The 12,324-nt window shown below is 39.4% G+C and overlaps 2 protein-coding genes across 4 annotated transcripts; both read right to left on the bottom strand.

The window, feature by feature from the left end:
• Nucleotides 1-3,051: 3,051 nt before the first annotated feature.
• LOC103972187 (10 kDa chaperonin 1, chloroplastic) lies at nt 3,052-6,659 on the bottom strand. Of its 3 annotated transcripts, XR_010481360.1 has the most exons (8): nt 6,468-6,659; nt 6,332-6,382; nt 5,085-5,150; nt 4,959-5,006; nt 4,218-4,247; nt 3,449-3,570; nt 3,324-3,374; nt 3,052-3,225 (listed from the first exon to the last, which is right to left on the bottom strand). XR_010481360.1 is itself a non-coding variant. In XM_009386422.3 (6 exons), the coding sequence occupies exons 1-6, from the start codon at nt 6,633-6,635 to the stop codon at nt 3,502-3,504; spliced, it is 432 nt and encodes a 143-aa protein (XP_009384697.2). In that variant the 5' UTR covers nt 6,636-6,659; the 3' UTR covers nt 3,359-3,501. The 3 variants fall into 3 exon arrangements, 1 of the variants encoding a protein (XP_009384697.2); XR_670761.3 differs by having other exon boundaries at nt 3,052-3,374; XM_009386422.3 differs by lacking the exon at nt 3,052-3,225 and having other exon boundaries at nt 3,359-3,570.
• A 730-nt stretch (nt 6,660-7,389) lies between these two features.
• LOC135597668 (E3 ubiquitin-protein ligase ATL4-like) lies at nt 7,390-8,982 on the bottom strand. The gene has a single exon (XM_065090930.1). The coding sequence runs from the start codon at nt 8,907-8,909 to the stop codon at nt 7,770-7,772; it is 1,140 nt and encodes a 379-aa protein (XP_064947002.1). The 5' UTR covers nt 8,910-8,982; the 3' UTR covers nt 7,390-7,769.
• Nucleotides 8,983-12,324: the final 3,342 nt, after the last annotated feature.

Raw genomic sequence — 12,324 nt, 5'->3', positions numbered from 1 at the left:
CCAGCCCAATTTGGGCCTAATTAGCTGACCGTAACGGGCTTCAATAGCAAGTTGGTTACCATTTCAGCCCAGTTAAGGCCCAATTAAGGCCGACACATTTTCTTTTAAGAAAAAGAACCAATTTATTGGACGCCGTTACGGAGGACAAAAGCAAGCGGAAACACCGTTGACATCTCCTATTGGTAGAGACATTATGCCACCGTGGCTTGATCGAGAGGGGGGACAGTTTTAGATTTGATTTACAAGGGTGATGTATTATTATTAATTTAGGTTTAAATATTTTAATCTAATAGCTCGATTTCAATAAGCTAATCCAATGGGTTAATTATCTTATGATTATAACAATTTACATACTTAATATTAAGTATGGAAGATGTTTACATGGATGAAGCCAAATAACATATATGATAACATAATCACTTGTAAAAATTAAAATTTTATATAAGAAGTCCATGAATGTCGTTTTTGCTAGTGATTACATAAATAAAAAGTTAAAAAATCAAATATTATATTAAAACGTATAATGTCCTAGAAAATCAATAACAAGGTAATAAATAACGTGTTGATGTATCAATTATGTCATAAAATTAAGTTAAATAAATCAAACATTATATTAAATATTATATTATTCTAAAAAAAATGATAGCAAGTATTAAACAAATAATAAGTAAATGTGTCAATTATATTCGTGAGTTCATACATGCATTCATGAGGGCTTGCCCTATATTGGGACGAGGATTAATGGTATTTTCTATTACCTATGAGTATTTGTTAGATTATATAGTCATATATGATTAGATAAGATATATTATAGATATGATTGGATTCTAATTATATTTATCGATAAATAAAAAGAAAGTTCAAATGATTCCTTATCAGATAATCTTGATTAGAGGAACTCTCATGATTACTTATCATATATCTTCTACTATTACATATAAATAAACAGAATATCCTAGAACATCAATATATACACGTGACATAATATTATTGAGAAATTACAAATCTTATCTTATCTCCCTTTAGTCATGTGAAACTATTAAAAGATAATATATCTTCTCTTATCTATCCTTATACATAATCTATTGCTCTATTATGAAGAATAAGAAGAGATGATAAGGTTAGTATAGTTTTCCTTATAAATCAAGTAAAGACATTACACTTGCAAATCCAACGACAATACACTTGCAAATCAAGTAAAGACATTGTTTAATGATATTAAGAGATATACATCATATATTTGATTTATTATTATTTGATTTTGATTTATAACATAATAATAGGATAATCATGATTTTTATACTTACATCTAGTATCAAAGCTATGCTTCAAAATCAAATACTTTAGGTCGTAAAAATATTTTGAACGTATTTTATATTTAAATATGTTTATTAATACCATTCGCTTGAGAAAATGTGTTGGGCTTTGATTTATGATACTCACTCGATCTATTTGTGTCATCGATCTGTTTTATCCTATTACCAGCGGACAATACACGGTTCCTCATGTTTGATCGATTGACTATTGTTGAGGTTGGGTGACCTTCAATGGTTACTAACCTGATCGTAGGTAGTGATTGCGTATGCAATAAAAACACTATAGGGTGCGACAGGTTTATGACAATTGTAACAACATCATTATGTGAGGTGACTACAATAGAGTCACTATTTGTAGCCGATGTTATCTGATGACCGAAGCAGTGGATGTCAGCTATGGTTGACATCAATTAGACATTAAAAGCCAACAATTACATTAAGCAAAAGCATGGAGCATATGTGCACAACTAAGCATGGGCACGGTGGTACAACACTACACATCGGAAAGCTCATCGATCAATAGTATAAGGATAATCACTCCTTAAAGTAATGACTATGTACGACACACAAGCAATGACCATATGGCGTGCGTAGGCGACGACCACATGCCTTGCGTAATAACCAAAGAAAAGAAAGTGAGAATTAGAGTTCATTTAAAAGAATATTTTTACTCTACAAAATAAAAAAAAATATCTTTCAATTTTACTTTCCACTTTATCATTAGAAAATGAAATATTTTTATTATATATATATATATATGCATTGAAAATTATAATTTTACCTTTCAAAAATTAATTTTTTTTACTTATGTCCTCAATTATAAAATTGACTATTTTGATATATTTTAATCAAATATTTTGATTAAGTATGTGAGCAAATATTAAAAAATATTATATGTTTGAATGGACATTATAATTAATATTTTTTACATAGTTAAAATTATTTATTTCTAGTATCCTATTAATATTTATGTAAATACACACATTATATATTTAATTTATTATTATTTAATTTCAACTTTTGACATTAATTTTTTTACACAACAGTAACATAAACACGATTTTTATACTTATAACATTCACTAATCCTATCTTTTAATATAAGAGAATATATGGAGAATCTATTGGTTCTCCCTAATGGAGATTTGCTGTCCCGCCTCCGTCCCCTTAGTAATCATCGCTTTATCTAACTAGGATGAGAATAAAAGATGAAGGATAGAGAGACTGAGGATGGGAACGAAGGAAGCACTCCGTCATCCAGGTAACATCCCTAACAATAGGTTGAGCATGAGCAAGTCTCCCAAATCAATCTAAGGTACGAAGCTTGTTTCACAAAAAAAATAAAAATAAATAAATAAATAACTTAACTTAATGACCAACCCTTAACTCGAACATTACCTTCCAACATGACCTCCCATTCTCCTCCTAAAATTCTTCGTAACAACAGAGCAAGGTAAAATAGCTAGCATCCACTTATCCAATTAGTTTATATTAAATCCTATATATATATATATATATATATATATATATATATATATATATATATATGAAATAGTTTATATAGAGTTCTGAGTCAACTTACCCCACCTCAATCATAGTATTTTTAATAAATACATTTAAAAACATCATAAAGCTTATGTATAGAGATTGGATCAATTTATCCTATGAACCGATCCATAGAATGTATTAATACTAATCTAACTAGCATTTCCAGGAGGGAACGCTGGACCCAAAAAAAAACAAATGGAGGGTTTTTCCCTAAATCATATACATGCAATCTAACATGACAATGCCGCAACAGTATGTCACTTGTAAGCTAGGTTACCCAAAGAAGTGGACAGACATATACCTGTTCTTCTCCAAACATTATACTCCTAAGGCTAGGTTACCCAAGAAGAAAAAGACTGCACCTGCAAATGTTATGTTGATCATTTACTTGTGATTGTGAACGTTATCAGAAAATATATTCATGTGCAAGTAATCTTTCATCGAACATCCACTAATTGACCTGGATTCCAGGTAGAATCTCATGCAGACATAAAATTTGAGGAAGTTCAACCTGCATTATGGGTATCAATCAAGCATACATTGCAAATGAAAATTCAGGATCATAACCACGAAAAGATGACTTACTTAGATCACCGTGCAGACCTAAGAAGACCAAACATGATAAATTTACTAGATATCTACTCGACAACAGCTAGCAGATCACTGGCTTTGCAAAAACAGTGCTTCGTGTCCGTCCCCAAGTCCACCTGCACAAACATTTAAGGAGGAATTACAAGAAGTAAATTATCTGTATGATAAAGAGAAAAAAAAAAAAACAGGTACCAGCCCAAGTATATAAATACCAAAAATTAAAGGAGCTATTTAACAAAGAAAAAGGACTTTTGTCCACTGATCTAAAGAAATCTGCAAATAACACTTCCCTTGGAAGTATCATGCAAACTATCAAATGATATGTGTGTCCAGTAATTACTATTTTTTTAGTTAAGGTCAGTCAGATGATAAAAAGTTCTCCATAGATGGAGATGTTCTTTCGGACTGAATAATTAAATCAGACATCTATATCATAGTCCAAAGAAGTGATACTTCAAAAGAAATTGCTCCAGCATTAGCTTTTCATTCCAGTAAATGATGTCAATGGATGCCAAATCTCAACAAACAGTACCTAGAATAACACCCTCCCCTCTAAAGAGATTGCTTAATTTGGATTTGAGAGGACAACAAGACACAATATCAAAATTCTTGATTGATTTACACGAAGAGCTTATATGCCTGTTAATGCTTGATTTATATATAACAATATATCCATGTTTGCTATGCATGTATATTGAGGAATAAGAATGATGTATATCATGCAACTAGTGAATGATTAAATCTGTGTTATAGGACCACATACCTCATATGCATTAATGTCTGAGAAAAGAACCTGCAAAAGAAAAAGGGAGAAACATCAGCTATGTCAATGTCTCGAAAACTGAGCCAGTCAACCTGGAGAGAGCCAGTTTTCCAAGACCAATTCAAACAGTTGATCAGTCCAATACAATAGCATGACACTATGAACCGTTTCTATTTTTTAAAATATATAAAAATAAAAATACAGTAAAATAATGGGGTAAAATGGAAAAAACGTTATTTCTGGTTCTGTCAGTTCTACCAAATTTGACAAAGTTTGACTGGTTTGCTCCTAGGCCTTTTGTGATAAAATAGACTGGACTTTAGACCAGTTGCTAGTCCGACTTCAACAGAGCAGTCCAGTCTGGTTTTGACAACTTTGGCCACAGTCAATATACTTCAAAAAAAAAAAAAGAATATGATAACACTGTAATAATCTAAATGCAAAGTATCACAGGTTATGTTATCTTATTCATGTACGCTATTCGCCCTTCTTGTTGGACATTTGTGAAGTTACATGTTCGCCATATAATAATTGACAACTAAAGCATGTTGCCATGCTAAATGATCCTTACCCACAGGAACATTATAGTTATAATGACATGTGTATGTAAACTTAACTGAACTTAGTGATACAGGATACCACCACTTTTAGTAAGAAGAAGGTGCTATGATCAAAGGAATACAAGCATTATCCAATTTTTTTATTGAAACGACCATAAAATAATGAAAAATAATAATCTACCTTCTTCCCAGCTTCCACCTCAGTGACATCAGAGCCAACAGACAGAATCTGTCAGAACATATTGCAATAATCAAAAGCTGATAGCTCAAACAAATAATACAACTATATCAATCTTTTGTTCCGTACCTCACCCATTAGATACCGTTCAAACTTAACAGCTGACTTTGGAAGTAGTACTCCACCAGCAGATTTCTGCGCCAAAGCACCTTTCCAATTAGAATATGGAACATAGTGGATATGGTGCTGATTAGATCCTAGCGGCAAAAGATTCATACAACCGACCCCAAATAGTTGGGACTTACGGCTTCGATGTAGTTGTTATAATGAATAAGGTGTTGATTAGATCGAGATATGATTACTAGCTTTATGATTTACAGCATGCTTATAAAAAAGCCAGGTTATCTTTTCTGAGCTTTCTTTCCATCAAAATCTATCAAAACTCTTAACAACACTATCACAGTAACTGTGAACAATGTCAGATATCTATGTACAGTGGCTTTTGGTTAACTTTTCTCTCTCTTCAGCTTGGACGGCATGGAATTACAATGATATCTCCCTTCTCACTCTCTAACTGGTTGTTATAAGCAGGGCCGTAGCAGTAATAATTGGCTGGTGCAAGCTGGAAGACGTAGCAGCTAACTGCATTATATTGGATACACTCAACTTAATTCAGCTGGGAAGAGACTAAAAGTTATATTGATCTTAGAACACCAGTGTTATAAATCCAAACCAGGGTTTTGGAAATTAAATTTCAGTGCTATCCAAGCCAAATCATCACATTCCTAGCTTATTTTGATAACCATCCCAAGGCATAACAAAAACAAAAAAAGTATATTTATACATTTCTGAATTTTCATCTACGACCACATGCTACAAATAGGTTTAAGATTGTTTATGGAATCAAATGAAAATTTTCAAGGCTACTGCAATAAGAAGGCTCCGTTCTCCTACAAGTCAGTTACAGTGAAGACCAAATTAAGAATGCTATTTACATCCCATGTTCTTGTAACTTTAGCACGAAATGATCATGCAAGAAAGTTACAACAAGTAAAATAGCTGTCACACTTAAATGACTTTTTCTCCATAGATCTCAGTGTGCCAAATTTATGACCAATGCCATCTACATTTCTGAGCTACCTATCAAACCTAAAGTGGTACAGCGATCAAATGGCCTGGTCAAAAAAATGCAGCAACTGTAAACTACAAAGTTCTATCAATCTGCACTAGGGAACTAATTGGTAGTTGGAAAGGACATTAGAAACGCCCTTGAAGCATAATCAACGACCATTACATCTGTATTTCTTTGGGAGAGTCTTCAAAGAAAGCAAAAACGACAATTATGAACACCGGAATTGGAGGAGAAAGAAGGAAACCTCGGGGAGCTCCTCGAGACGAACGAGTACCCGATCGGCTTGCGGAGCTATCTGAACTCGAGAACAAAGAAGGAATACATGAGAACGCAAATATCAACAAAGCAATTAGAAACTGCATAGAGGGATCACAACAGACCTTGGACGGTTCACATTTGAGGGCGTGAACCCTGAGCGCGGCGCTCCTACGCGAGGCCGAGAGGCTCCGGCGGAGGGAAGGGCCACCTGCGCCACGAGATGGAGGAGGAGTACGAGGATGAGAAGGGTGGAGGAGAGGCTTGGCGGCGGCGAGAACAGAGGAAGCCATGGCCGAGGATAAGAATGAGGTTTCGGAATCCCCTTTCTTGCCGGTATAAAAACGATAGCAACGTGAGCGTCACGTGAGACGAGATCCATTACGATGGCCGCTGCCACGGTGTACACGAGGCGATAACGCCGTCGAGTTGGGGTCCGAGCGGGACCGGTTTGATTCGACCATCATTGCTCGATCGCGCGCCGGTTTAAATTTGTGGGATGAAAGCCTTGGTCAGCCCAGCTCAGACAAGTCGCCGCCCAAATATTGCAGTATCCGCGTCACTTTGGACCGGTGACGATGTTTCCGTGATACGTCGAGTGTCCTCGTCAGTGCCATCTCACGCCCATGCGTCTGTTGATCCGCGCAGTCGTCACCAAAACCGGTGGCGTACCCCAACACTGATGTCACGGTAGATTTGGTGTAGTAGACTGTGCAGTGGCGTGAAGCGCTCGGTCTCAAATCCCCCAGGTTTGTGGTCTGCGATTAGCTCAGCCAGCCGTAGCTTAGATGTGCATATCCTGTCCTGGTGGACAAAGATGTAATGCTCATCGTGGTATATTTTGAGCGGGTAACTTCATATCATTCTTCTACGTCCTCCATAGTGTTCATTGTTTACTTACCCGAGAAGGGCGCCCCCACACAGACACATAGGAGATGCCAAGGACGGGCCGGATCTTCTTGGGAACCCAAAGCATTGTAACGTCCGCAGCAGTCGATCGAAATAGAGGCGTGCGTTGGTTGGGAAGTTATAAGAAGAGGGGAATCATGCGACATCAACGAGTGCATTAAAACGCTGCGGTACAGGTGGTGTCATAACGGGTTCAATTGATGTGATCCGATTCCTCCCTTCGGATCCGAAGCCCATTAACTCCACTCGTACATTATCCCATCGCAAAACAAGACAAAAGAGTACAAAGCTACAACCAAGAGGGGTACCCCCCACCCACCTAACTGCTGGGGACCACCGCTGCGATCGCATGAAGCTTCTTTGCAATTGCGGGCTTCTGGGCCGTCCGATTTCGCGCAGCCCAACGGGGGCGGCTTCGTAGTTCCTGAGGAATGATGTGGCGATTTTGGTCACCGGGAATTGTCCGAAAGAAGCTTCCGTGGCGGCTTAACGGAGAGGGGAAGTGCGTGCTGTGACGGTTATGCCCCTATCAGCCACCTGTAGAAGCCGTAGTAACCGCCGTCCTCCGCCTCCCGCCGCGCGCTCCCCTCCAAGTCGTACGAGTACCGCGCTGGCCCGCCGCCGCCGTCGTGGCTCCACCTGCCGGAGAACCGGAACGATGAGAAGGAGGACGACGCCGACGAGGCGAGCCGGTCCGCGTACTCCCGTAGCCATCCCCTCCCTCCACCACCCGCCACGTCCGCCACCGACGGCGCAGGCCCAGCTACGATTACGGCGGCTGGTTCGGCCACCGCGTCTCGTTTCTCCTCCTTCTCCGTCGTCCTCCGGATCCGCGCCACCACCGCCTCCACCTCCTCGTCGATCACGTACTCGAACGATGACCCCAAGGAGTACGTCCTCAGATGAGGCAGAGCGTTCACGACCGGTTCCGATTCCGGTGGCGTACTTCTCCGGCTGACGCTGCCGATCTCCACCCGAAAGCTGCCGGACCGGGAGGGGTCCCCGTGAGAGGCGACCGTCGGAGGTGCCGCCGTCGGCGGCGAAGGTAGCGGTGCCGCTCGGAGGGCGATGGAGGCACGGCAGAGAGGGCAAGAAGGAGTCGAGCGGAGCCAGGGGTCCACGCATCGGGAGTGAAAGGCATGGCGGCAGGCGGGGAGGAGGCGGAGCTCGTCGTGCGGGCGGAAGGGGTAGAGGCAGACGGCGCAGTCCAACGACGACTTGGGGACGGCAGCGAGGGAAGAGGCGAGGGAGAACAACGGGAGGGCGTCAATGAGCGCCTTCTTGTCCTGGTCGGAGAGGCCGGAGTTGGAGGCGGCTGCGGTCGCAGCAGCTGAGGACGAGGAAAAAGAGGAGTCGGGGCGGCGGAGCTGGAGGAGCGGCGGCGCCGGTGGCGCGGCAGAGACGGAGGAGGACCGGCGGCGGGAGGAGAGAAAGCGTAGGAGTAGGTGGATAGAGGCGGACGCGACGAAGACGAAGGCGATGATGGCGGAGATGATGAGGAGGCTGGGACTGAGGGATACCGAGGAGGAGGAGGAGAAGGACGACGAGGTGGTGGTGGTGGTAGAGCCGCGAGGGAGTGTCGGAGGCAAGTGTTTGAGGGGCCTCAGTGAAGGCGAAGGCGGAGGCGTAGGCCTCAGAGGTGGTGGCGGAGATGCCATTTGGGTGAAGGCGGTGCGGAGACGTGGCTTTGCGGGCGTGTTATAATATGGTGTGGAGTTTGGATGAGACGCTCGGCTGTTTTGCGTTCGCTTTGCCTCACTTTCCCTTCGATTCACCATATATGTTAATTAAAATTTCCATTATCCACGTAAAAAAAGATAACGTATATAATAATATCATATATAGAACCAACGTAAAAAGAAAGAATAGGTTGCTTCCTTTTCGGTCCACCAATATTAGTAGTTCCGTCGGTTTCCATTGGAAGCTTCACACAGGCTCTTCATGTACATGTGGGATGCTCGGATGGATGGAGTGTCCGTTAAGTTAGGGAGCTACACACCAAGCTGATAAGCTTTAGCTTTGGTTATGAATGATGCGAGTCCAAGTCAATTGGAGAATCTACTCGTCATTTCTTTTTCCCTGCAGGTTGACATTTCATGTGTGTCCTCAGAAACATACTTAATGGCTATATGCCTCTTTAGGGAGGAAACTGTGTCGTCCTTCTTCTCGCATCTGTTTGCAGAGAGGCACATGAAAGCATTCGTATTAGACCTTCTTCCACAGAAGACAAACCGACGTTGTTCTCACTAATTCTCCCCCAAACTTGGGAAGAACCTGCTGCCTGCGTTGTGTACTTGTAAGTGCATATGCTTCTCTCGTGTCAGCTCTATGATCCCAACTCGATTGTTGGGAGTGACCGAGTAATCACATTCCTCTTGCTGCAAAAGATGCGCATGACCGTCACGTGACGCTCACCACCTGTTTGTGTTTATGCTTTAGACCACGGGCAGTGGGAATCTCGCGGAGAGGGAAAGAGAGACGAGGAGCAGCGCATGAGCGATGCCTGATAGCTCCGTACGGTGTCTTGTCGGTGAGCAAAAGAAGGGGCAGTACTGCAATCTGCATCGACAACATATTGGAGCCTTTCTCGAAAGTGGGGAGGGAGGAATGCTGGGGCTGATCGCCGCAGATAAATTAGCCCATCGGTTCTTGCATCCAAATACTCCCTGCGTGCTTTCTGCAACCAAGAACCATTTTTAACGATGGGTCATGATTTCTCCTCCGTGTGTGGTCATGAAGGTGCCCATGTAATCAATGCAGGGATGAGGCTTCACTTTCATCCCTGTTCAGGTTCATTTTGTGAGAGGAGTACTGGGTCCAGGATTAGATGATTCTGAGTTTTGGTAGGTAGATGAGAATAATTGGTGTCATGATACTTGACAACATTTGAGATAATTCATCCTAAAGAAAGGATTCCTCAGAAGATTTCTCAAAGGAAATGATGCAGCTGAAGCAAGTTTTCTCATATTAGTTTTCTGAGAGGAAAACAAAAGGAAATATTAGAACACCTGCATCCTCTTAAAGATGATGATGTCTTTGAGAGACTATTGAAAGAGATGTGAAACCATGAGATTGGGAGCAAATAGTGTTATATGGGGAGGTGATGATCTCCTTCCTTAGCACTGGGCCATCCATTGTCTAAGTTGCACTGCTGGCTTGCCTGTTTGTGATGGGAAGAAGCCAATGGATTAGCAGTGTGGACATTTCCAAGATAGCAAATAGTATCTATTCAGCTTTGCAGTGTTTAATGTTTGCTGGGTTTTTCTTTTTGGCTGCTCAATTACTGCAAGTTTCAGATGCCTTGCAGTTTCTACACAGCTTTGTTGAATGTCTTCTCCTCCCAGAAAAATTATGTCCTCTCTCACATGCCCTCCAAGACATTTTAGTTTTTCTCTTTTTGCTTGTATATAATTCATAGATCTATATGGGATGGATTATGTGATCACAAACAAGCAAGAGTGTTTCCACATAAAGTTCATACATCCAACCAGCTTGACTTACTACTTGCAAAATATAATACATGAAGGTGTGTATAACATTTTGTATGCAATTCATTGCATTTTATTATGTTGATGAAACTAGAAAATGCTTACAAGGATCAGTTAAGTAATAGTTTGATGATGTAAGAGGTCTGGAAACTTGGCTGGGCCTTATAGAATTTGGCACTATGATGGAGATTGCCTTGATGAGACCTTATTTTTCTTTCTTTTTTTTGTGTGATTTCTTTTTAGTGGATTATGACCTTAGAAATCTCTACAAAAGTCATTATCATTCAAGTCAATTAAATAATGCCAATCTAAAGACATGTGCCTTTGAATTCTCAATGGGCTTTAAATTTCATGATTGATGAATGAAAACAACGACCTAATTTATTGTTTTATTCTCATTAAATGTCTGTGTGCATCTCTATGTCAAAGAAATAAACAAAGTGAATAAAAAATAAGAAAAAAGGTTGATGTTATTGTTGGAAATTTATAAGTCAGTCAAGATTAGTCTTACAACAGATATATCAGAATCTTAGACTATTAAGTTGCAAGTCAAATTCATTATATGTCTCTCTTTCACCAAATATACTTTTATGAATTAAAGTTAATTAATTTGATATCTAAAACTAAATCATTAAGAAATTGATGTTTGATTCAACTTAGAACTTTGACAACTAAGCTTCCAATTGCTTTCATTATATTTTTAACATTAATCCCACATCATGGTTTTAAATAGTATATACATCAGCAATAACTATGTGATCTACACTAGGAATTTTATTATCCATCTTACTGAATCCCATGCGTCATGCACTGAATATTTTTATCCACAAATATATCTATTAGCTTAGTTGGTATAGACTTTAATAATTTATTATAAAAATCTAGATTTAAATCTCATCTTCATCATCTAACTATGGTTTTAAATATTATATATATATATATATATATATATATATATTTATTTATTTATTTATTTCAACACCATCATAACCATCCTCCCACCTCACCTCCATCCATCCTTTCCATTGTGCATTCTCTCTGACATGGGCCCTATATGTACATATGACACCCTAAATTAGAGAAATATGATATCACCAACTAATAGGACAAGCTTTTCCTTTACATAATATGCACACATAACATGGTTAATGTATCTCATATTCATGAACCTGTAAGCCAACAGATATATATATATATATATATATATATATATATATATATATATATATATATATATATATATATATATATATATATATACTTCAATTTTGACTCCAAAAAGATAAATGACATGATGAAAAATGAAAAAGTAATGCTCAGAGCATCAGCCCATTATGTGACTTACAAAGAGGAATCAATGCCTGGGAGCAGTGTGGGGGCCATCTTGTGATCAGATCATAAAACCAGTCTGGGCTGTCAGAAAATGACATGATATGTATGATATGAAAGAAAGGAGAATGTACAGGAGAAATAGAAAGTGATTGTGCTCCACCATACAGATTCAAACATCACAAGGTGCTAGTTTAGATGACAAGAACAACTCCTTGCCATGATTCCTTCGTTCAAAGAAAAATCATATACCTTC

This window comes from Musa acuminata, chromosome BXJ1-11 (assembly GCF_036884655.1).
Source record: "Musa acuminata AAA Group cultivar baxijiao chromosome BXJ1-11, Cavendish_Baxijiao_AAA, whole genome shotgun sequence".
Lineage (NCBI taxonomy): Eukaryota > Viridiplantae > Streptophyta > Magnoliopsida > Zingiberales > Musaceae > Musa > Musa acuminata.
Note: the sequence above shows the minus strand (reverse complement) of the source record. Positions and strands in the feature narration are given on the sequence as shown.

What these genes read in the sequence shown, in the direction of transcription:
- LOC103972187 (XM_009386422.3), bottom strand. Translation starts at nt 6,635, where the DNA reads ATGGCTTCCTCTGTTCTCGCCGCCGCCAAGCCTCTCCTCCACCCTTCT. An exon ending in AACGGTATCTAATGGGTGAG is followed by an intron (nt 5,007 to 5,084) that starts GTACGGAACAAA and finishes ATGTTCTGACAG; the next exon opens with ATTCTGTCTGTTGGCTCTGA. An exon ending in CAGACATTAATGCATATGAG is followed by an intron (nt 3,571 to 4,217) that starts GTATGTGGTCCT and finishes ATGTTTGTGCAG; the next exon opens with GTGGACTTGGGGACGGACAC.
- LOC135597668 (XM_065090930.1), bottom strand. Translation starts at nt 8,909, where the DNA reads ATGGCATCTCCGCCACCACCTCTGAGGCCTACGCCTCCGCCTTCGCCT.